General features: G+C 42.8%; 1 protein-coding gene across 1 annotated transcript in view; it reads left to right on the top strand.

Moving 5' to 3' along the window:
* Positions 1–10480: 10480 nt before the first annotated feature.
* Positions 10481–25551, top strand: part of SDC2 (syndecan 2) — a 122001-nt gene continuing 106930 nt past the window's right edge. Inside the window, exon 1 of the mRNA XM_082858709.1 lies at positions 10481–11001. Coding sequence (XP_082714835.1) covers positions 10942–11001 — 60 coding nt within the window. The 5' untranslated portion in view covers positions 10481–10941. The remainder of the gene's footprint in view (positions 11002–25551) is intronic.

Genomic DNA, 25551 nt, shown 5'->3' on the forward strand with positions numbered 1-25551 from the left:
TAGTTCTTCTAGTTCCTTGTTAAATGTTTCTTGTATTTTCTCCATTCTATTTCCAAGATTTTGGATCATGTTTACTGTCATTACTCTGAATTCTTTTTCAGGTAGACTGCCTATTTCATCTTCATTTGTTTGGTCTGGTGGGTTTTTAGCTTGCTTATTCATCTGCTGTGTATTTCTCTGTCTTCTCATTTTGTTTAACTTACTGTGTTTGGGGTCTCCGTTTCTCAGGCTGTAAGTTCACGGTTCCCATTGTTTTTGGTGTCTGCTCCCAGTAGGTAAGTTTGTTTCAGTGCATGTGTAGGCTTCCTGGTGGAGGGGACTGGTGCCTCTGTTCTGGTGGGTGGGGCTGGATCTTGTCCTTCTGGTGGGCAGGGCCAGGTCCGGTGGTGTGTTTTGGGGTGTCTGTGAGCTTAGTATGACTTTAGGCAGCCTCTCTGCTAATAGGTGGGGTTGTGTTCGTATCTTGCTAGTTGTTTGGCATGGGGCTTCCAGCACTGGAGCTTGCTAGCCATTGGGTGGATCTGGGTCTTAGTGTTGAGATGGAGATCTCTGGGAGAGCTCTCGCTGATTGATATTGCGTGGGGCCAGGAGGTCGCTGGTGTTCCAATGTCCTGGACTTGGCTCTCCCACCTCGGAGACTTAGGCCTAACAACTGGCCGGGGTACAGAGACCCTGCCAGCCACATGGCTCCGAAGAAAAGGATGAAAAAGAAAAGAAAAGAACGAACAGATAGAATCCCAAGGCAAATGGGAAAAGCAAAACTAAACAGACAAAATCACACAAAGAAACATACACATACACACTCACAAAAATAGAAAAAAGGATAAAATAAATAAATAAAGAATTAAAAATTTTAAAAAGGAAGTGAGCAACAAAACCAATAAACAAATTCAGCAATGATAACAAGCACTAAAAACTAAACTAAGTTAAACATAAAACCAGAAACAAATCAGACGCAGAATGTAAACCCCAAGTCTCCAGTCGCTCCCACAGTCCACCACGTCAATTTTGGGAACATTCGTTGTCTATTCAGGTATTTCAGAGATGCCACATTTATCAAGTTGATTGTGTGGATTTAATCTGCTGCTCCTGAGGCTGCTGGGAGAGATTTCCCTTTCTATTCTTTTTTCGCACAGCTCCTGGGGTTCAGCTTTGGTTTTGGCGCTGCCTCTGCATGTAGGCCACCCTCAGGCATCTGTTCCCGCCTAGACAGGAGGGGGTTAAAGCAGAGGCTGATTAGGGCTCTCCTGCTCACTCAGGCTGGGAGGAGGGAGGGGTAAGTAGTCATAACTGGAATGTGTGCAAGCCTGTGGTGGCAGAGGCCAGCACGACATTGCAACAGCCTGAGGTGTGCTGTGTGTTCTCCAGAGGATGTTGTCCCTGGATCATGGGACCCTGGCAGTGGCGGGCTGCACAGGCTCCAGGTGAAGGTGTGGGTAGTGACCTGTGCTTGCACACAGGATTCTTGGTGGCCGCGGCAGCAGCATTAGCAGTTCATGCCTGTCTCTGCTGTCCGAGCTGATAGCCACTGCTCGCACCCATCTCTCAAGTTCACTTAAGCGGTGCTCTGCCTTCTGTGGGCACATGGAGCAGGAATCCCCTCTTCTCACACACCCCGAAACAAAAGGCCTCTTCAGCAGGTCCAGATTTTTTCCCCCACTCCCTTCCAGCTGGTTGTGGCACACAAGCCCCCTTCAGGCTGTGTTCACACAGCCAACCCCAGTCCTCTCCCTGGGGTCTGACCTCCAAAGCCCAAGCCTCAGCTCCCAGCTCCCACCCATCCCGAAGGGTGAGCAGACAAGTGTCTCAGGCTGGTGAGTGGTGGTTGGCACCGATACTTTGTGTGGGAATCTCTCCGCTTTGCCCTCTGCACCCCTGTTGCTGCACTCTCCTCCGTGGCTCCAAAGCTTCCCCCCCGGCCACCCCCTGTCCCCACCAGTGAAGGGGCTTCTTAGTGTGTGGAAACTTTTCCTCCTTTACAGCTCCCTCCCAGAGGTGCAGGTCCCATCCCTATTTTTTCTTTTTTCTTTTGCTCTACCCAGGTATGTGGGGGTTTTCCTGCCTTTTAGGAAGTCTGAGGTCTTCTGCCAGCATTTAGTGGGTGTTCTGTAAGAGTTGTTCCACATGTAGATATATTTTTGATGTATTTATGGGGAGAAAGGTGACCTCCATGTCTTACTCCTCCGCCGTCTTGAACGTCCCTCTAAAATGGTTTATTTTATTGTCTAAAATATTCTTCGAACTTATATGGATGAAAAAATACCCAAAGATGTCCAAAAAATGTGTGGAAAAGAAAAGAAAACAATGTGATGTTAGGGAGAGTAGCAATAAAGGTTTTGGAAATTTCAGAAGGTACTATATCTTCAAGGTAATTAAATGAGTATGGTATGACATAGAAACAGGCAAATAGATCAGTGGATAGAATAGAGAATTGGAAATAGATTGTAGTATATATAAAAATATATGTAAGATGGATGAATACCATAGTTGTAGATGGATATATTTATAGCAATCATGCAAGAGCTCTTATAAGAAAAAGGCATGTTGCCATGTAGAAAATGGGAAAAGGATATCAACAGATAATTCACGAAGGGCCAATTCCAAATATAACAAATACACAAAAAGATGCTCTAAAGCTCTAGAACTCAGAAAAATGCACATAACACTAGCAATGAGCTGTCACTTCATACTTATCAAACGGCTAAAAAGAAAGCTAACATCTATTGCTGGCTGTGACATATAGAAAGGAAAAGCACGATCTCAAGCATCACTGGTGGAAGTGTGAAAACTTTTTGTTGTCATGAAACTGTCGAACAACATCTGATAAAATTAAAAATGTTTACACTTTGCAACCCAACAATCCCACTCTTGGGAATCTAGCCCTCAGAAAGAAAATCACCATGAATTAAGGAAATATATAAAAGGTATTTCCTGTAAGATTGTTTGTAGGAAACAACTGGAAACAGAATGAATGCCTATTATAGGGAAATGGCTGAATCGAGTAGGAAATACCCACACCAAAGGGAAATATGCAACCATTAAAAAAAATGCATGAAAGTTCTGTCAAGTGACTTGAAGGAATTTCTACAAGATGAAGAAAGTGTTTAATGGATACTATTTTGTAAAACAGTAAGAACAAAATAAACACAAAAAACTCACGTGTGTGTCATGTATGTGTGTGTGTGTATCCATACAGGGTTACATGAGAAGGGAGGGAAAGGGAGACATCCAGACTGGGCTGTTCACATAGGTCATCTTGGGGTGCTGGCGTGTGGTGAGTTGGCAGCATGAAGAGCTGCTTTTACAATGCAACCCTGGAGTGAAATCTGCAGAGAACTTCCCTTCCTTTGCTTCATGAATCACTAACAGCTACAAGAAAAAAGAGCAAACATCAGACACATTCAGTTCTGACTTTATGATAGATTGTATTTTTTTCCTTCCCAGAAGCATTTTCCTTATTTCTATCTGAATTCAAACTAGTGAGATTGTTTTGTTTGTTTTAACAATTCAATTCTCTTTACTTTTATTTCAGAATTTGCAACTTTAGATTTTTACACTCTTTCCCTAGGTTTTTATTCAGGTTTAAACTTGTTATGGTGCCCATGTTTTTAAAGGTAGATTGATGGGTACTCTTGTTTCCTATGCCCTTACTGATGCTGTTCAGTTTTTTGTTTGTACTTTTAGCCACAACAGAACATGTTTCTATGAGCAAATTTTATTAATACTCAAGTATTCTATCTTAGGTTATAATTAATAGGTGAGAATTAATTGTCTTTTTAAAAATTTTCCTTTCTCCGATTTCTTTATTTTCTTTCTTTCTTTATTTTTGGCTGTGTTGGGTCTTCGTTGCGGCACATGGGCTTTCTCTAGTTGCAGCGAGCACGGGCTACTACGCGTTTGGGTGTGCGGGCTTCTCATTGCGGTAGCCTCTCTTGTTGTGAAGCACAGGCCCTAAGCACACAGGCTTCAGTAGTTGCTGCACACGGGCTCAGTAGTTGTGGCTTGCGGGCTCTAGAGCGCAGGCTCAGTAGTTGTGGCGCACGGGCTTAGTGGCTCCATGGCATATGGGATCTTTCTGGACCAGGGCACAAACCCATGTCCCCTGCATTGGCAGGTGGATTCTTAACCACTGCGCCACCAGAGAAACCCCGAGAATTAATTGTCTTAAAGGTATTTTACTCAGTTGAGGTGGATCAGGAAAGGTTACCTGGAGGAGGTGTGTGATACATAATAGGTATTCAAATGTTTGCCAGTGAGGACACTTCTAAACTGACACTGAAGGGGCAAGTAGGAATTAGCCAGAGAATTGGGAGAACAGATAGGTTATTCCAGGCAGAGGAAATACTAATAATAACAATTGGCATTTATTGAGACAGCCTGCCTTTATTGGAAATTCACTATGTACAAAGTAACTCGATAACCTCTTTGATGCACTAGCTCACAGATTCCACACATTAACCCTATATTTCCAATCTACAGATGAGGAAACCGAGGCTTAGATTCAGTGGCCTGCTCGGGTGTCAAGGCCTCTTAAAACACAGTAAGGGGACTTCCCTGGTGGCGCAGTGGTTAAGAATCTGCCTGCCAATGCAGGGGATACGGGTTCGAGCCCTGGTCCAGGAAGATCTCACATGCCGCAGAGCAACAAAGCCCGTGTGCCACAACTACTGAGCCTGTGCGCCTAGAGCCCGTGCTCCACAACAAGAGAAGCCACCGCAATGAGAAGCCCATGCACCGCAACGAAGAGTAGCCCCCGCTCGCCGTGACTAGAGAAAGCCCATGTGCCTCAACGAAGACCCAACACAGCCAAAAATAAATAAATGAGTAAATAATACGAAACACACACACACACACACACACACACACACACACACACACAGAGTAAGGGGTGGAATTGGGATTCAAACTCCAGTCTGTCTGTCGCCAAAGCCTGAGCTATTACCCGCTATAGTGTACAGCCTCCCCTAACTGCAGGTGTAAGAGGCTGCATTCTGTCTCCTGAATGTATTGGGTTACTTAACAACTCACCCAGGCATGACCATACTACCTTCTTCACATTTCACTACCTGAAAGAATTTTGTAACGTTTCACACCTGGATGTTTGTACACCTTGCCTTCTAGATCTTTTAGAAAAATGTTCAGTGAAGCAATTTCCAGCATTAACCTGCAGGTGGTCCCAGTATTAATACTATTCTATTCAGAGAAGTATCTATGTATTCTATTCTGCTTCTAGAAATTTTAAGACACCTAACTCTACTGAGTGGGGAAAATATTTTCCCTAAGGTAATTCAATAATTTAAACACATTTTTTCCTAAATTTTTTCTGAAAATCTAAATAGTTTTTATAGCAGCTTGTCTTCATTAACTGTTCTTTACTCATATATGTGTATAAAGCACTAAATGACAAGGATTCTATTCTATTCCAGGTGAAGGTAAGGTAGTCAAAACTCTGCCTCATTTTCAGCTCTGTCTTTGGGATCGCTTGTTTACCAGGAACAGAAATCCTCTCAAACGAGCTAAGGAAAAAATGAAGAATTTACCTTAAGATACCAGAGTATCTCATGGATCCTGAAGGAATCAAGTTGACTTGGGTCTCCAAAGAGGCTAGGAAAGGAACTGGAAAAAAATCAGGAACCTACATTATTCTGGAGTCAAGTGTTCTCTATTTCTGATTCTCTCTGTTCACTTGCTTTATTCTTTCTACTGCAGATCAGCCACTTCTATTTCAGCACACAAGGACCCCCTACCGGTTTTGGATGACTCCCAGGTCAATGTACAGTGGAGTTAGACTCTGAGTTTCCTGGTTTAAATGATCTGAAGGTCTGCTGGCCCACTAATAAATTGCTTCCCCCCACATCCAGCCCTGGTCTGAATAATTGTGAGCAAGGAAGTGTGGGATCATTTAGTATATAGTATGTAGGGTTCCCCTCCAGGGCCTTGGAGAGGATGGATCTCTAAGAATAGTAAAGGGGGAATGGCTTGCTGCCATCAAAGTAATAGTCAACAGACAGTAGTAACAAGAGAAGTAACATTTTACATAAAATCAGCCAAGATGAGATATTCCTGTCCAGCTGGACATATACAAATGCGATGCAAATAATTTCAAGATGCCTTAATGGAACCTTTCTAAATTCACATATCCAAGTATGGCTCTTAGGAAAATGTTGTTTGATTCCCAAGAACGATGCAGTCCGTAAATAATGCTTTCTTTCCATTTTCATAGGATGAAGTTTGACTTGGACCTTAGTCACAGACTTGTGACTTGAGGAACACTCTTAGTGTAAAATGTATTAACTCTAACACATTTCAAGAAAATTCATGTTCCTACCCCATGGGTACCTGGCATGTGCCAGGTGATCCACGTATGTTTATCAAGTGAGTGAATGTCAAGTTTTGCCAGTCTTTCAAGAACCATGCCACTCTGTTAGGTAAACTGATAAGAATGTTTTGCCTCCTGTTTTATTCAGGGGACAATTTATGTATTATACAATTTTGACTTTCCTGCCTGTGCCCTGCTGCCCAAAATGTGACAATTTTGTTCAACATTAGCACCGAATCAAATTATAAGACTCAAATCAGCCAACTTCCCTGGCAAAGGGTTGACAGAGGTGAATGGAGAGAATAGTGGAAAGACTGAGGCTAAGAATAGATTTTTTGGATTGCTGGTAGATTTTTATCATGGTCTCCGCTCACTTGCCATTATTAGCATGGGTAATTAATAGCTGGCTAGCTGGATTTCCTCTTAGTCTCAGGTTCTATCATAATTCAAGTGAATTTAATCAGGACTGATGCTAGTAAATGGATTTCTAGCCTGGACCCCTGGGAACTTTCCAGGGGATGGTGAGTGGAAGAACAACTGAGAACAACCAAGTGGCATATTTGTCCCTCTGCAGTTTCCTGCTGTGACAGATCACCCTGGAACATACACCTGCTTGTCCACAGTTATCATATGATATCCTTAGATACCATAATGATAGAATCCAATGTGTCAGCTTGGGTTTAAAAATATGTTTCTAGTAGCTTTCGTTTTTATTATTTCATGTTGTCTGGTTCTCATTATTTCTTATTTTTTATATTTCTGCATGTTAGTCTCTATATTCTGTTCATTTGTTATATTTTCTTCTAAGATTCTTGAGGAAGGGTGTTTATTTTTTAGCAATCAGTGACACTATTTGGGAAGTGATGAGTTTTGCTTTTGTATTTGCTGTGCCCCTCAAAGCACAGTCCTCAAATGAAGGACTTGAAAACATATATTAGAGAGGAGCCTCTGGCCCTAGTCACAAGCTACACTTAGTTAGATATATTCCACAAAATTCTACTGAATTTTAGTCCTCATCAGGTTAAAAATACTCCAGTTAGCAAAACAAATAGGTGACTATAGACTGAATGTCTGTGTCCCCCGCAAAGTACATATGTTGAAACCCTAATCTCCAAGGTGATGGTACATGGTGGTGGGGCCTTTTGGGAGGTGTTTAGGTCATGAGAGCATAGCCCTCATGGATAGGACTTGCATCCTTACAAGAGGCTCCAGAGAACTCTCTCACCTCTTTTACCACAATGAGGACACAATGAAAAGACAGCTGTCTATGATGAACCAAGAAGCCTGCTCTCACCAGACACTGAATCTGCCAGTGCCTTGGTCTTGGACTCCTCAGCCTCCAGAACTATGAGAAATACATTTTTGTTGTTTATAAGCCACCCAGTCTATGATATTTTTCTTATAGCAGCCCAAACAGACTAAGACACAGGCCTTCATCATTTCCAAGTTTAGACGTGCTTCTAACACCGGGGGACGAGGCCCACCCCCACTCAGCATGGGTAACTTTTTTGTAGCCAGCTCTTGTGTAAGTGCTTTCACTCTTCGTGATTTTTACACAGTCAGATTATCCTTTGACCACAACTGTTCATGCATTTGAGCACAAGAACTTGAATATTTATTTGTTATCATATATCTGATATTCTGTGACTGTCAAAATAGTACCATCGCCTTATTACATAAACTCTCAATGCTACATGACCATTGATTAAAAAATACCCAGTCTAAAAAAAAATAAAAAAAATAAAAAAAATAAAATAAAAATAAAATTAAAAAAATTAAAAAAAATTAAAAAATTAAAAAATAAAAAATAAAAAAATAAAAAATAAAAAAAAAATTTAAAAAATAAAACACTAAAAAAAAAAAAAAAAATACCCAGTCACTGAGAGTCTCATAAACACCAAGAGCCTTGGGGTATGTCTTCAGGTGCACAGCTACATTCCTTCAACAGATGCATCTGCTAATTCATTTTTATCACTGCCTGCCCAAGCTGAATCAGAGAGCAACCACCATGTTTCTTGTTAGGTGGATGCCCCAATAAACAGCAATAGCTGTGAAAGCCAGTGGAGAAGTGCATTTTCCCCTTTCACTGGAATTCTAATTTATTTGATGGGTTCTTAACTGCTGGGGAGAAAAGGGGTATGACCTTGCCCAAAGCCTGGAGAGCGGACTAGATCTCTTTTGGGAGTAGAGGTGACATTTTATGGCTTTGTGCATTTCTCTCACATTGTTCATTGTCCTTTGGAAAACTCCTTTCAGAAGTCTCCCCTTCTCAAGAAATTCTTCAACCCACAAATAAATTCTACCGAACCCACAGGATCCGAAACCCATAGACCCGGGTTCAGTTTCCCTCCTTAGAAGCTGCTGACTTAGCGTGTGTAGCTGGACCCTTTTCTGCAGCAGGGGCGAATATTACTTTCATCCAAATTACAGGATGACAGTGGCCCCTAGTTTGGCAGCCCTGCAGAAGTAGGAACGGCCATGTTCAGCCGTGTTCAACCCACAAAGAATCCATCTTAAAAATATAGTCGTAGCTCATTCTTCCAAAAACCAAGCCAGACCCACATTGACCCACCCAGGTGCCAGCTCAGTTTCTGTGGAATCAGAAACATCCTGATGTTACAACGCCCAGTCTCCTGATCTTTTTCTTTTCTTTCTTTTTTGCCTACTCTTCCATTTTTCCAAATTACTTCTTGGCTGCCAATGACTTAGATTTGCTTGTTGGGAGCCTGGTAGTTGGGACTTAAAACCAAAGAGGCTGACGTCTCAGAGGTTGTGTTCTCTAAAATTCTCTCCAGTTCTCTAAATTTCTCTAAATTTCAAAACTTATATTTTGAAATATAAGTTCAAAAAATCTCAAGGTCTAGTATCTATATATCTACATCTATGTTTCTTAAAGACTCACAACTCTTATGCAGTATAGATTGAGTTTTAGATGAAAGTTTATCCAAGAAATATTTATTGTGTATCTTTATGCAGTCAGAATGAGAATACAGTGGTGAACAAGACAGAAAGATCCCTGGTTTCCTAGAGTGGGCATTCTAGGAGCAGAATGGCTCCATAGAATTATCTACTTCAGAAGTCAGAGAGAAAAATCGTGCTAGAAACTGGAAGGGAGTATGCATTGGCCATGTTCTGTAGTGTACTATAGACACAGAATTGAAAAAAAAGATTTCACAGGAAAATATTTCAGGTAGATTACTTCCATTCAGGAAATACATGCTCATTATTTTCTTCAAACTTGAAATTACTTTTTCCTTTTAAGTTCTCTTAAATCTGTTATTATTCAGGATCTCTATCCAATTTCTCATCAAATTGCCCTATTTGTAGCTTCCAAACGTTAACACCTCTATGCTGAAATGGAGCCTATAAAATGCGTTAGGGGCTTAAACTGTGTGTGAGGCAAAAATGGTATTTAAGCCCTTAATGAAATTCTGAGCTTTGGAAAGTGTCGCATTTTGGGTTTATGGGAGTTTTCTTTCACTTCCTTTTTTTTGAGGGGGGGGTGGGGTGGGGTTAGGGAGGGTGGGAAATACTCAATACACATTTAATATATTTATTGTCTTCTTTTTTAAAATACAATTTTCATGAACTAGCCATTTTATGAAAATTTCACATTGCTTGAAGGCATCTGTAAACTTCGTGTGTTTTTCCAACTCTCAAAGCAGTTTCTTCGTACTGGTCTGATTCTCACAGGCAGAAAAGCTAAACATGTCTCTCGTCGCTTCACCGATCTTTCTCCAGAAAAGTGAAAGTGAAGAGAAAAGAAAATAGAGAAAAAAGGAGCACGGAGGAGGAGAGAGAAAAAGGGGGAGAGAATGGGGGGGGGGGTGTAAGGGAGTCAGAAAATGAAGGAATACTAGAGCACTGGAGCACAGACTGCGGACGCGCAGACCCAGAGCAGCCACAGCGCGGAGCTGCTGGTGGCCACTGGCCCCTGGAGCTGCCAATCCGGGCGTAATCCTGTAGGAATTTCTCCCGGGTGTAGCTGGGAGTCACACTGCCGCCTCCCCTCCTCGAGACGCTGGGAGAAGCCCGGAGAAGCGGGCTCCGGAGGGAGGCTGAGAGCGGTAGGAGAAGAGGAGGAGGAGAAAGGGAGGAGGACCCTGGGAGGGAGGCGGCGGCGCGGGAGGAGGAGGGGCGCAGCCGCTGAGCCACTAGCTCCGCTCCGACGCGCTTCTCTCCAGATACTCCGGGAGCTCCAGCCGCGCGGATCAGGCGCTCCCACCGCTCTGTACCCAAACTTAAGCTGCAGCTACATTCCAGGGCACCTAATTTATTCCTCAAAAATCAGAAACGGAGCCGCGACACGGGGAAGGAGTCCGCGGAGGAGTACAACAACAGCAGAGCAAGAAGAGCTCCAGAGAGCTGCCTCACCGGAGCAACAGCTAGGCATCGGTTCTGTAGGAACCAACAAGTGAGAAGGCGCCGCGTTCCCGGGGCGCAGCCGCAGGCGCAGCAGGAGGAAGCGAGAGCCCGGAGCCCGAGCTCCCGAGCCCGAGTCGCGGTCGCTGCGGCTGCTCTGCTCCGGTCCTTCTGCGCAGGCTGCGCCGGGCGCTGGGCGAGAGACTTCGTTTTTCCCTCGTTGTAAAGCGGCGGCTGGGAGCAGCCGGGCCCCGGGGAATATGCGGCGCGCTTGGATCCTGCTCACCTTGGGCTTGGTGGCCTGCGTGTCGGCGGAGTCGGTGAGTGGGCCAGGCTGGGGACGCGCGCGCCGCTTAGGGTGCAGAGACCGAGCAGAGTCCGCAGAGCCCGCGGGGAATCGGGGAGCGCCACCTGGGGGATGCCCCCCACTCCCAGACGTGCCCCTCGGCCCCCGGGGATCTGCTGGGACAAATGAGCTCGCTCCTCCACTCCTCTCCCCCTTCGCTTCCCGCAGAAAAGCGCCGCTCGCTGGAGTTGTCCCGAGGTCCCCCAGGATGAGGGCAAGAGTACTGCAGTTTTGTCGAACCGCAGAGGCCCCTGAAGTCACTCCCAACTTCTTCGCAGTCGGAGGGTCTTGCTGCGTGGCCGGGAGGGACCGATGGGGAAGGGTGGCCGGAGAGAGGAAGCCCGGATAGGGCTGCGAGGAAACTGGTCCCCTCCGCGCGCTCCCCGAGACCCGGAGACGCCCTGGAAACTTTGGGGTCCCTTCTCCTGCACACCATCCCCCCACCCAACCCCCACGCCAGCTTTCCTACTCGATTGAATGCAGGTTCTGGGGAGATGGGGCTCAGCTTTAAGAAACCCTTGAGTGTCCGGAGAGGAAAGTTTGCAAAAAGTTCTTTTGTTTGATGTTCCTCTGGCTGGGGCAAGGGAGCAGACACTACGTGGAAACGCTACCGGCGGAGGGCAGTCCTCGGTCCCGCGGTGGGTGAGCGGAACGCGCCCGAAAATGCCGGGGTGCGGGCCGCTGGACTCCCGGTGGTGCGGCGACCCGTGCTTCCTGCGAGGCGGGGGGCAGCTCGCGGGCCCTTAGGGACAGGAGGGCATTTCAGTATGGATTGCACTCGAGTGCAGCAGCGGGGCGAGGCGGGGTACTGTGACACTGTGATCGGCCTCGGGTCGATCGGCCTCGGGTCGCCCGGCCGCTCGGAGACCGAGGCTTCCATCCCGCCATGCTTGCGTGGGACCCGGCGGGAGTACCCCGAGGCCCGGAGGAGTCTCTTCTCTGGCGGGGCCGGCTGCGGGCACCCAGCCTCCCTCCCCGGCCTCGGCCGTGGGAACTTGGTTTCTCCTCCTCTGGGTCGCGTTTCGGGGGGTTGGAGCTTGTTTCCTTAAGACGCCCAATGAGCGCCCTCTAAAGAGAACTGCCTCCTGGGCTTTCACTTGTGCTTGGCGGCCCCTACCTGGGCGCCCTGAGCTTTGTCCGCGATCCCGTCTGCAGCCTCAGTGCGGTCCGGGGCCTCGGTTAGGGAGTGCAGCTGTTTCTGTCCCTTCCAGTTCCCCATATCTCCTCCCTTTGCCACCGAATAACTTGTCCATTTCTAATAAACTGAACCGCCTCTTCGAAGACAAATAATGTCATCTTTAGAGGTGGTTTTGTGAGTTTTTCCTCCTCTCCTTTGGCGTGTTATTTCTCCCTTCTCCCCCCACCCCAGCCCACTTTTTTGAGTTGATGCGATTTAGGATTGGGAAACCTCTTTGGCACTCAGCAGCAGATGGGCATTTTTCATCGGTGTGGGAGCCTCTTTGTGTGCTAGCAGGTGCCCAAACGTTAGGCGAGATTGGAGAGCAAGTAGGATTGTAAACTGAACACAGTAGATGAGAATTTGGGTGCTCCGACTGTAGAATAGAACTCCGAAACTTATCAGCATTTCTCTTTGGCAAATGATCGTTTTATCCCTTGGGATTGGTAATCTCCCAGCCAGTTATGAACTTTGGCTCTTTGCACACCGAAAGGGAGAGATTCTCTGTTTATTTCAGAAAAACATTATTGCTCATCTTGTTGCAAAACAGGGCAAAGGGAGAACTCCATCTAAAGATTTTCAGGAGAAGCCTGCCTGCCTAAAAAGCTGTACAGGATTAAGGAGGTTCCTTTTTTGCTGCATCCTGTTCATAAATTTGCTAGAAAGTGTTGATGTTTGGGGATTCTAGAGGAATAATATCTCCTTGGAGTTTTGCATAAATCTGACAGTGCTTTTTTTTTTTTAACATCTTTATTGGAGTATAATTGCTTTACAATGGTGTGTTAGTTTCTGCTGTATAACAAAGTGAATCAGCTATATGTATACATATATCCCCATATCCCTCCCTCTTGCGTCTCCCTCCCACCCTCCCTATCCCACCCCTCTAGGTGGACACAAAGCACCGAGCTGATCTCCCTCTGACAGTGCTTCTTAAGGAAGCTTTTTGGCTGAACTATACCTGTCTTCTCTGGTGACACCTCTACCCCCAACTCTGTGCCTTTGGGGTTCTAATATTTCTCATTTCCAACCAGAATTGGATGCTTTCCAAGTGAGCTGTTTCACTGTGGTAGATACTGTTTTCAGTAATTGGAATATCATTCAAAAGGGTGATTAGATATTTTTAAAATGTCAACTTGAAGACTGTAGCAGAGAGTCTTTGTTAGGCAGTGAGTCAATTTTTCTCAATAGAAGCTTTTTCAAGGCCCAGGACAGCCAATAGTCCATTTAAATTACTTTGCAGCCTCTGTTTCACATGTAGCAGCATAAATGTATGCGAACTTCACTTTTCAACATTTAGTTATTAGAGTACCTTATTTCCAGTACTTCTAATTTTAATTGGAAAACTGCAACTGTTTTCTGGGAGTTAGAAGTAGTGATCATCTGAGCGTAAAGCCTCTCATTTTTAAAAGGAAAAACATCTCCAGTTAGTGCATTCTTGAGTTTTGTACTAAGTTCAAGGGGGGGAAAAAAGAGGTTCTCAGCAACCAAGGCTCAAAGCTGTCTGTGGAGAGGAACTTGTGGCCCTGCCTTTCTGGACGCTGGAGACAGCAGGGCGAGCCTGGTCATGGCGGTGCATTTATACCTCCCACCGGCATGAGAGAGGAAAGACTGACAGAGTGTGGCAGTAGTGATATGCTGTTGCTTTTCTATCAATTTTTTACATGACTGTTTATCTTCAGAAATAATACATCGCAGACTGCCATAAACACGTAATTTGAACTGGAAGTATGTTTAAGAAAAGGAAGCGTTTTGAACTAGTGGAATGTTTTGCACATGCTTAGATGTGTGTAAATTAAAAGAAACCGTCAAGTCATTTGGACCCCATGCATTACGTCTCAGTGTATTATGAAAGGCAGGCATTGGAAAGCTTGCATTTGAAGGAAAAATTAAATTGGAACCATATAACCTTTTGCAGTTCTTTAAAAAAATACATTTTGGCTGCTCTAGTAATCTGGCAAATCGTACTTGCTAGGGAATCTTAGAGAAATAAGGGCTCTTTCTCTGTTAGTTGGATATTAGCAGTAGGTAGATGTCACTTGAGAAGGAAAGATCTTATTAAGGCCAGGCTTGTGGAAGATGGGCATACAGAGGAATTTGAGTACATGCTCCAACTCCTGCTTCTGGGACCTGGAATGTAAAATTTTGAAGGTGCTTGCCATTTGAGGAACTGTGGAATATGATTACACACAAGGCACCTTGAATAATCATTAGTTTGGAAGGGATTTCAAAAGATCATCTAATTTTTTACCTGCGTAGAACTAGTTCTCAAGTCTCCTAGAAGCCCCCAGAGACCTGACCGGCCAGCTTCAGGGGGCCCTGAGTCTCCTCAGGTTGGCAAAGCCTGAGGCTGACCGAGCCACACAGAGCCCGGCCAGCTCTGTCAATTCAGGTTTACAGGGAGTCCGGTGGCTTAACGCCACGGTGCTATCGGCATGTCAGCTGGCAGTGATCTTAGGTCATGTGAAGAATGTCATCTGAGTTTAGATTCTCACGAGATTGTCTCTCCTCCTTTGCCAAAAATCAACCCAAAAGATCTTGCCCATCGTTTTTTTCTTCCCAAGACAGAAGACCTGCTGTTCATGTCACTGTCGAAGGTACATTCCGGTATTTCAAAACCACCTAATTCTTTCATGCACCAGAAGCCAAAATAAAGTTTTAGAGAAAAGCAAGAAGTAATGAAGGAGAGCTTTCGCTGAAAACAAGCTACTCTTTTTTAGTCACCTCTGCCAGTACCATCATCTTAATTCTAGATTTGAATCGGATTTGAATCCTGAAGTCCCGTCCTTGACCCGTTCATCTTTGTTGACTTTCGTGACCAGTTGGCCACTATAGGTACCTACATGTTGTTCAGTCCATGATATTTATTCAGCATCTATTGTACTGAGTGCTCAGGATAAAGGCGTAATCCATCCAGGCAGCCAGGAAGTGTTCCCCTTCAGGTTCTTCTTTGTTGGCACCTTGCCAGCACGTGCCCCATGTCAACAGCCTTGCCATTGCCCTTCCTGGCCCAGATGCTCACCTGCTGTTTGATTTACCCTGTGCCACTTGGATTGTGTTTTCTTGTTCTCATGGTGTGGAGTCTAAATACCTCTGCCCGATTTATATGATGCTCCAGAATATCGCTCCTTCCTAGTTAGTCCCACCCCCCTGCCCCCATCCCTCTCCATCACGTCTCCCCGCCCTCGCCCACTCATCTCACTTTTGTGAACGCTCCCTGGACATAGCCACCTCTTCAGTGTTTCTCCTTTTAAATTCTGTTGATTCAGATCCAAGCTCCAGACAGCCTTTCATGACTGATCTAGCCATTGTTTTTCTCTTTCTGTAAAGAGTAAGGCAGACTGACAATCAGAATCAATGTAAGTATGTAAAAAATAGAGATTTCAGGGCCTTCTAACAATCAGAAGCCTAAAGGGGGTCGGGGGATTTGTATTTTTATAAAGCATCTCAGATGATGCTAATGAATTAGCTACATTTGGGAACCACTGGTCTAGTCACACACTTTACCCCTTCTACGTGCTATTTTGTGTTAGTCCTGGGGCTCCCAGGGATAAGAAGCTTTGTGACCCTGAGGGACCAGCGTAGAGATAAAGGGTTTGGGTGGGGGAGATGTTGGTACTTTGCCACTTACTCCGTGTTAGGACTTGGACAAGATACTGACACTTTGAGTCACTTAAAAAATACATATGTGCGTGTGCATATAAATTGCGCCTGAAAATGCCTTTATAACAGGATTGTTGTGAGGCTAAAATGAGGGAGCATGGGAGTGGTACCTGAGGCACAGAAAGTAAGTGTTGTTTTTTTTCCTTCTTCTTTCTTGGGCTGTTTTCTTGACTATGAAATGAGAGAGCCATATATGATATTCTTGAGGCCCCTTAGCCCTCTGATGTTTTGGAGATTGGCACTATTTGAGGGGAAGGTCCTTGTTTCCACACCTTTGACCCCTGCAGTAAACACCTGTTGATGCTCTGTACTTAAGGGCAGGTGCCCATGGCTGGGGCAGTCAGGGTCAGCTGGTCCTGCTGAAGCTCCCCTTTGCCCTGGCCACTGAAGACAGTGCGGTCTGGGGTCAGCTGAATCTACCAGCTTGGGGGTGGACCTGGGTTAGTTTGCAAGTTTTGACTCTCGACCTCAGTTTCATCAACATTGTGGTGTTGAAGAATAAAAAAAATCCAGTGCCTCCCATCAGTGTGCATTTCTGCTTCCTCCCGTGTCCATGTCCTTTGGCTGAGTTGAAATTCCAGCAGGTCGGAAGGAGAGAGTTACAGCGGCATCGCATGCTTATGTGCCACTGGGTATCTAGAATGAGGTGGCATGGGAGGTCAGGGAATGTTGGGCAGCTGTGAGTAGCAATAGTGAGGATTTTTATTTTGTAAGAGTAGAAATGCATGGAAGAATTTCTTCTCTTAGCAATTTGAGATGTGGGTCCTACTATTAAAAATTTCCATTGCATTTTGATGAGTCTGTTTCTAGGGCAACGTCAGTTTTAACAATAAGGCTAGAGGGGTGATTGCCTCTGAGTAGGAAAGGATACTGTTGAAATAGACTGTGTACATCTGTTTTTCTTGGGTATCTCAAAGAATTGGTGGGACTAGGAGAAAGTCATTGAAGATTTCCCATTTGAATCAGCAGTGAGGCCAACTGGTACCCCAGTCGGTGATGTGAGAGTCAGGTCATGGTGTTGGACTCCAAGCTATAGAAAAATATTATTAAAGACAAGATATGTTTTCACATTTCTCTCCTCTGTTGTTGAATCTGTTCTGTGAAAAATGTCACAAAGATGCAGTAAAATGTGTCCTTTACAAAGCATTTTGATGTTTTCTTATCTTTATACAGGTATATTAAATACAAATAGTACAGATGTCTAAGGAATATGTACAATTAATAGAGGTTAGTCTCACGGTAAGAATGACACACGGAGCAAGATATACAAATAGTAAAGGAAAATTGTATTTTTAAAGTTCTTATCATGAAAAGAGTAAGAGTTAAATATGTATTTTTGTACAATGTATTGTTAAATATAAAGATAGTGAAAATAAATGTACAGAATTGAAGGCAAAAGAGAGGCTTTGCACACATGTAATTAACAATCTTAATCCCTGTGGGACCTCAGCTTTCCCATCTATAAAATGATAAAGGGAACTAGAAGAACTTTCTGTCTTTAATATTTATTTTTTTCTATATGCTTCAGGGTATGGTTGGAGCAATGTTAAGATTAACCTAATCAATAAGTAGTTATTAAGCTCCTGCCAAATACTTACTATTTTATTACTGGAGCAAGGAATTTATTCACATTACAGAAATGTAATGCTACTGGTAAAATGCTGGTGGTAATCAGTTAACTTGAGCTAACTATTCACCATGTACTGGGATTATATACATTGCTCTGAATATTCATGATCTAATATCTAGTGTTTTCCCATCTTTTTTCTGATATAAGCTAATGTAGCAGCAAGAGCAGTTGATGTGATGGAACTCACTTTCATTTAGAAAGAAGACAACATGACTTGTTGATGTCATCTGGAGGGCTTTTGAAGCATAAGCCACTGAGGGTCTCAGGCTTCTCATTTGGTTTCTGGCCTTGACCTTCATTTCCAGAGAGGGGCCTTTAACTGCCTTCCCTTTGGTTCCTTTCTATAGCACCGGAGCCCAGCATCAGTGCTGTAGAGACCATAGCAAGAGTCTAAATGAGCAGGCAGTATGGTACAGTGGTTCAGAGCCTGGGCTCTGGAGTTAAGACTTGCCTGGGTTAGAATCCACTTACTGTGTAAACTTGGGCAAGTTTCTAAACCTCTCTGTGCTCAGTTTTCTCATCTGTAAAATGGAATATCATCAAATAGGTTCTTAGGATTACGTGGGACAGAACACACTGGAGCTTTTAACACAGTGGCATCTTCACACTCTGTGTCACATGTTAGTTACTCGTGTTCTGTTTTCTGCTTCCCTGAAGAGTCGGGGCTGGACACTCTATGGGCACATCTGATAAGCTCCAGCCCAGAGGGTGGCCTGGAAACTACACGATTGAGCCTGCGTTTTCATAGCTGGGGTTCTTTCCCTGACTTGGGGAGGCCTAGCTCTACCTCGAGATACTGGGGACATTTTTGTGTAGATATACTGGGAGATACTATGGGTTTGGTTCCAGACCACCACAAAAAAGCAAAGATTGCAGTAAAGCGAATATCACAATAAAGTGAGCCACATGAGTTTTTCGGTTTCCCAGTGCGTATAAAAGTATGTTTATACTATACTGTATTCTGTTAAATGTAGTGTGTTGTGTCTAAAAAAATCAGTGTACATTATCGTAATTAAAAAATATTTTATTGCTAAAAATGCTAACCATCATGTGAGCCTTCAGCGAATTGTAATCTTTTTGCCAGTGGAGGGTCTTGCCTGGATGTTGGTGGTTGCTGACTGATTAGGGTGGTGGTTACTGAAGGCTGGGGTGACTGGGAATTTCTTAAAATAAGACAACAGTGAAGTTTGCCGCGTAGGTTGACTCTTCCTTTCATGATTTCTCTGTAGTATTTGGTGCTGTATGATAATTTTACCCACAGTAGAACTTCTTTCAAAACTGGAGTCAATCCTGTCATACCCTGGGGCTGCTGTATCAACTTGGTTTGTGTCATATTCTAAATCCTTTGTTGTCATTTCAACGATCTTCACCAGGAGTAGATTCTATCTCAAGAAACCACTTTCTTTGCTCATCCGTAAGAAGCAACTCCCCATCCATTCACGTTTTATCATGAGAGTGCAGCAATTCACTCATATCGTCAGGTCCCACTTCTAATTCTAGTTCTCTTGCTATTTCCACCACATCTGCAATTACTTCCTCCACTGAAGTCTTGAACCCCTCAAAGTCATCCTCTCAAAGGGTTGGAATCAACTTCTTCCAAACTCCTGTGAATGTTGATATTTTAACAAATGTTCTTAATGGCATCTAGAATGGTAAATCCATTCCAGAAGGTTTTCAATTTGCTTTGTCCAGATCCATCAGAGGAATCACTGTCTATGGCCCTACAAAATGTGTTTTTTAAATAGTGAGACATGAAAGTTGAAATGACCCATGGGCTGCAAAATGGATGTTGTGCTTGTAGGCATGAAAACAACATTACTCTCTTTGTACATCTTCATCAGAGCTCTTGGGTGACCAGGTGCATTGTCAATGAACAGTAATATTTTGAAAGGAATCTTTTTTTTCTGAGCAGTAGGTCTCAACAGTGGGCTTAAGATTAAGTAAACCATGTTGTAAACAGATGTGCTGTCATCCAGGCTTTGTGATTCCATTTGCAGAGCACAGGCAGAGTAGGTTTAACATAATTCTTAAGGGCCATAAAATTTTCTGAATGGTAGATGAGCATTGGCTTCAGCTTTAAGTCACCAGCTGCATTAACTCCTAACAAGGGAGTCAGCCTATCCTTTGAAACTTTGAAACGAGGCACTGACTTCTCCTCTGTACCTATGCAAGTCCTAGATGGCATCTTCTTCCAATAGAAGGCTGTTTCATCTACATGGAAAATCTGTTGTTTAGTGTAGCCACCTTCATGAATTATCTCAGATCTTCTGGACAACTTGCTGCAGTTTCTACATCAGCACTTGCCGCTTCACTTTGTACTTTTACGTTACGGAGACGGCTTCTTTTCTTAAACCTCACGAACCAACCTCTGCTAGCTTCAAACTTTTCTTCTGCGGCTTCCTCACCTTTCTCAGCCTTCATAGACTCGAAGAGAGTCAGGGCCTTGCCCTGGATTAAGCTTTGGCTTAAGGGAATGTTGTGTCTGGTTTGACCTTCTAACCAGACCATTAAACTTTCTCCATATCAGCAATAAGGTTGTTTTGCTTTGTTATCGTTTGTGTGTTCACCTGAGTAGCACTTTCATTTCCTTTAAGAACTTTTTCTTTGCTTTCACAGCTTGGCTAACTGTTTGGCACAAGAGGCCTAGCTTTCGGCCTCTCTCGGCTTTTGAGATGCCTTCCTCACTAAGTTCAATCATGTCTAGCCTTTGATTTAAAGTGAGAGACTCTTTCACTTGAACATGTAGAGGCCACTGTAGGGTTACTAATTGGCCTAATTTCTATATTGTTGTATCTCAGGGGATAGGGGGGCCCAAGGAGAGGGAGAGAGGTGGGGAACTTCTCCGTGGAGCAGTCAGAATACATCCAACAGTTATTAAGTTTGTTGTTTTATATGGCCGAGGCTCGTCCCCAAAACAATTACAATGGTAACATCAAAGATCACTGATCACAGATCACCATAACAAATATATTACTAATGAAAATGTTTGAATATTGTGAGAATTACCAAAATGTGACACAGAGACACGAAGTGAGCAAAAGCTGGTGGAAAACTGGCGCCGATAGACTTGCGAGACGTAGGGTTGCTGCAAACCTTTAATTTAAAAGAAATGCTATATCTTTGAAGCACAATAAAACAAAGTATGCCTGTACTCACCCTTTTCTCTAAATGTGGGTGATGTGAGAGAATATGTCATTGATTATTTCTGGCCCATGAAAAGTTTCTCCAGTAATTTTATCTTTACAAATCTCTCCAAAGGAAATAATCGTAGCTGGGTAAATGTATTTATTGAAGCTTTACTTATAATAGTTAAAAAAATGGAAACAACCTACGTGTATAATACTAGAGGAATGGTTAAATAAAAGATTCTGAATTATACATGAATTATCATACAACCATTAAAAATATATTGGAAGAATGTTTATAACTTGGAAACTCTTTTTATAATAGAAAAAAAAGTCAGACATAAAACTACATATAGACAACGTTGTAAATCAATGATACTTTAATAAAAAAACTATGTATAGTAAAACCCTGGTTATATTGAATAAATTTAAATATATCTACACATATATGTATATACTATGTATTTATGTATCCACAAACCTGTGCATTGATGAAATTGCATAGGACTAAATACACACAGACGCAAACACAAGTGAGTACAGGTAAAACTGGGGAAAACTGGGGTTTCCCTGGTGGCACAGTGGTTGAGAGTCCGCCTGCCGATGCAGGGGATACAGGTTTGTGCCTCGGTCCGGGAAGATCCCACATGCCACGGAGCGGCTGGGCCCGTGAGCCATGGCCGCTGAGCCTGTGCGTCCGGAGCCTGTGCTCGGCACTGGGAGAGGCCACAAGAGTGAGAGGCCCGCGTACCGCAAAAATAACCTCAAAAAACCTGGGGAAATCTGAATAAGATTGGTCAATTGTATCAATGTCAGTGTCCTTGTTTTTATATTTATAAAATGTTACCATTGGGGTAAACTGGGTAAAGGGTACCAGAAGTCTCTGTGTTATTTCTTACAACTGCATGTGAATCTACAATTATCTCAACAAAAAATTCCATTTAAAAAAATGGCACCAGGGGACTTCCGTAGCAGTCCAGTGGTTGAGACTTCGCCTTCCAATGCAGGGGGTGCGAGTTCGATCCCTGGTCAGGGAGCTAAGGTCCCACATGCCTCACGGCCAAAAAAGCCAAAACATAAAAAATATTGTAACAAAAATTCAATAAAGGCTTTAAAAAAATGGTCCACATCAAAAAAAAAAGAAAAAAAAACCTTAAAAAAAATGCCACCAGACCTAGATGGTTTTACAAATAAGTTTTGCTGATCCTTCGAGGAACAGATACTTGTTCCAAAGCTTAGAGAATGACAGAAGATTTCATGAGGTTGGCATTATTCTGTGTCAAAACCAGACAAGGAAAGCACAAGAAAACAAATCTTTAGGCCAGTTTCACTTGTGATCATAGATGCCAAATTTTTATTTTATTATTTACTTTTTAAACATCTTCATTGGAGTATAATTGCTTTACAATGGTGTGTTCGTTTCTGCTTTATAACAAAGTGAATCAGCTATACATATACATATATCCCCATATCTCCTCCCCCTTGCATCTCCCTCCCACCCTCCCTGTCCCACAATTTTAAATAGAATGTTATCAAACTGAGTACAGCAGCTTATTAAAAGAATAATGATGAGTTCAAGTAGGGTTTATCCAAGGAATGCTTTAGCATCAGAAAGCAATGCAGTTATTAACAGTTTAAGGGAGATAACAGTATGGTCATCTCAACAGATTCAGAAAAGCTTCTGATAAAAATTTACAAAACTGTTAATATAAAGGTCTAATATCTGGTTAACTGAAGGCTTACTGTATTAGGGTTAGTACATCTGTGCTGAGGACTCAATACATTTGACATGTTTAGGAACCAAAAAGCCACTGTGTACTGAGTTGTTAGGCAACAGTCTCTGCATGGATGACAGGTGTGTGACAGTGCAGTAAATTATGGGTCATAACATAGATAGATCCTAATTCACATTAAGTTGTAGTTCTAGCATTGTCATGTTTCACTTGTGTGCCCTCCCCAATTAAGATAACACAGGAGATGATATTGAAGGGTATGATGATGAGTCAGGTATGCTGTAGTTCAGTTTCTGGTATTACCACCTAAAAGCCACATGACCTTGGGGAAGTTTCTTATCATCTCTGAGCTCGTTTTTCTCAGTGTAAAATTGGGAATTATAATATTTTGCTTTTGGGTTAATTTTGAAGATTAGCCTCAGTAATGACTGAAAACTAACAAAAAACCTAACCCAAAGTAGGTGTTATAAACTCATTTGATCCTCTTTCCTTTCAGCTTTAAGTTTCATGATTCCCAAGTATATTATATATGCACAAATATGTGTGCATGTTTCTTGTTTCTTGCTTGCATTCTGACCCTTGGCACCAAGGGACATATATATATATATATATATATATTTTTTTTTGTACGCGGGCCTTTCACTGTTGTGGCCCCTCCTGTTGCGGAGCACAGGTTCTGGATGCGCAGGCTCAGCGGCTGTGGCTCACGGGCCCAGCCGCTCCGCGGCATGTGGGATCTTCCAGGACCGGGGGCGCGAACCCGCATCCCCTGGATAGGCAGGCGGACTCTCAACCACTGCGCCACCAGGGAAGCCCACCAAGGGACATATATTTTCACACATTTATGACCAGTTTATTTTTCACCAAGCAGGGTGTGATGCTGAATTATATTTTTTCTTTCCTGCATCATCCGTTTCCTGGATTACATTCAAGTAAAGCTCAAAATAGACTTGCATACGGGTTGGAAATTTAGTTGAGATTTGAAAAATCTAACATAGAACTTGGGATTATAATTGTAAAATGCTTAAAGGAGGTCTTATAAACACTGATTTATCTGTTAGGTTTACTAATGAATTAAAATCTTAACTTCATTTATGTCTCACCTCTGAACTCATTTAGATAAGAGTGCAGAGTATTTTGGTTTGAGTATTTTGTTTATTTTTGAGTTGATACGATTTTGTAATTGTCCTGATTAGTTATTGGATGAAGTTTTATATTTGGTAAGTCAGTTAATAGTTAACTCATGTTACTGCACATCAAACAAGGGCAAAGCTCTTGCTTGTCTTGCAGATTAAAAAGAAATGACATGATACCTACCTTCAAGCAACTATTATCTACCTTTTGATTGTTTAGGGTAATTGCACCTGGGTTGAGCCCATATTTAACATATGCATTCTTTGTAAACTATGGATCAGTTTGTTTTTGTCTGAATCTAGTTAAATGTATCTAGCAATCAAAACTGCACAAGAACTACAGTTGAGAAGGATAAGAAGAACCCCTTGTAGAAGAGAAGTTACTGCTTTCCTAGAAAAAAGCCTTCCCTGAAGTGGCACAGTGTGCTAGAGAGAAACCAGAATTAGACACTGGATTTTCATACTTTTTAGTTTTCCTTCACCTGCTCTGCAAGCGAAGACTTCCGAATATTAAAATGTACAAAAGACACAAAGAGCAAGAAATTGTTTAGAACCTGTATAGGCTATTGATATTTATATCACGGGAGAAAGAAATCTTACATTTCATCCAGTTTAATTCTCCATACTTTATAAGCTTTGGACTCTTAAAGGGGAGAGCTAGACCTTATACTATGTGTTCAGTTGATCAAATAGTCTTAGCTGATGAATGAAAGAGATATACAAGTGTTGGGATGATTTTCACCGTGTTCTTTTGGATTCTGCCTTTTCAGTATGTAACAGTGGGTTTTGGAGCTAGAATTGACTTGTCCAAGATCACATAGTTAGTTAGTGATGGAGTTACACGTTGGGCCCAGGCTATCTGATTTGTTGCTGTTTTCTTCTTACCATAACACATTCCCTTTTTGGCTCCGTCCTCTCCCTTATTCCCTACACTAATGATTAGCACCTAATACACTTACTTCTGCCGCATGTTTGATAAATAAATGAAATTCAAGTGGAACATACATTATATGTTATATACTCTGCATCAGTGTGTTTTGCGCAAAATGAATATTTAAAGTGATGTTGAGATAATTTCAGAATTTCCAGCAAAAGATGTGCTCCTGCTAACTTCTTTATTGTCTGTGTACCTTTGGGCTGATTAGGGGAGGAGGCCTGAGAGCACTAGGATCTGGAAGACCCAGAGAGAGAGAGACTGAAGTCAAGTTGATTTGTAAATCTTGGGAAGATTGTGGAGACTTGCAGGCAGAAAAGGAGATAAAAACTTCATGGAGATAAGAATCAAAACTGGAAGCGAAATCCTCATGAATTACTACCACATTTTATGTAGGTAGCAAACTGCTGTTGTAGGTTGAGGGGAGAAGAACATTCTTTGGATTTTTATACTAAAATTATGTCAGAGCCTTCAGGGAAAAATGTCTGTGGAACTGAGGGCCCAGGTAGAAGCACTTTTTGCCAGCATTGGATAACCTTCTAACATTTTTCTCTCGAGTACTGACGTCAATCTTAGTGTAATAACATGAATATATTTGAGTCCTAGTTTTTCAGAAAATAAGCCTGTGGGATGATATTTTTAAGAATTGAATTTTGTTAAAAGACAATAACATGAGAAATTACTACAGTGATCTCCTACTGTGTGCTTAGAACTATGGTAGGCATTTCCCATTTATTGCCTATAATTGTCTCACAACTGCTAGGCGGTATTACTTGCCATGGCTGTATTTTAGGTGACAGAGCAGAAGTCAGATCCTCAGTTTTTCTAGCTTTAAATAGCCCTGGCTTGATACTCTAATCTTTCAAGAGAGCAGTGAGAGTGTTTAAATGTATAATCACTTTTTAAAGCCATCTGATGGGTGCAGCCCCCGTTAGTGATGGGTCACACCCTTCATTTGCATTGTTGGGCTAATATTCTAGGTCACACATTTCCTGATTTCTTTACCAACATTTAGCATCTTACCTCAAAGGCTTCTCTCCCCAAGCTTCTGTCTGTGGAGAGAATGGGAGAACTGAGTGTAGAATGAATAGGAATCTCTTTAAATACCAGATCTGCTGGTGTCTGGCTGTAG

Source organism: Leucopleurus acutus (genome assembly GCF_964270905.1).
Source record: "Leucopleurus acutus genome assembly, chromosome: 17".
NCBI lineage: Eukaryota > Metazoa > Chordata > Mammalia > Artiodactyla > Delphinidae > Leucopleurus > Leucopleurus acutus.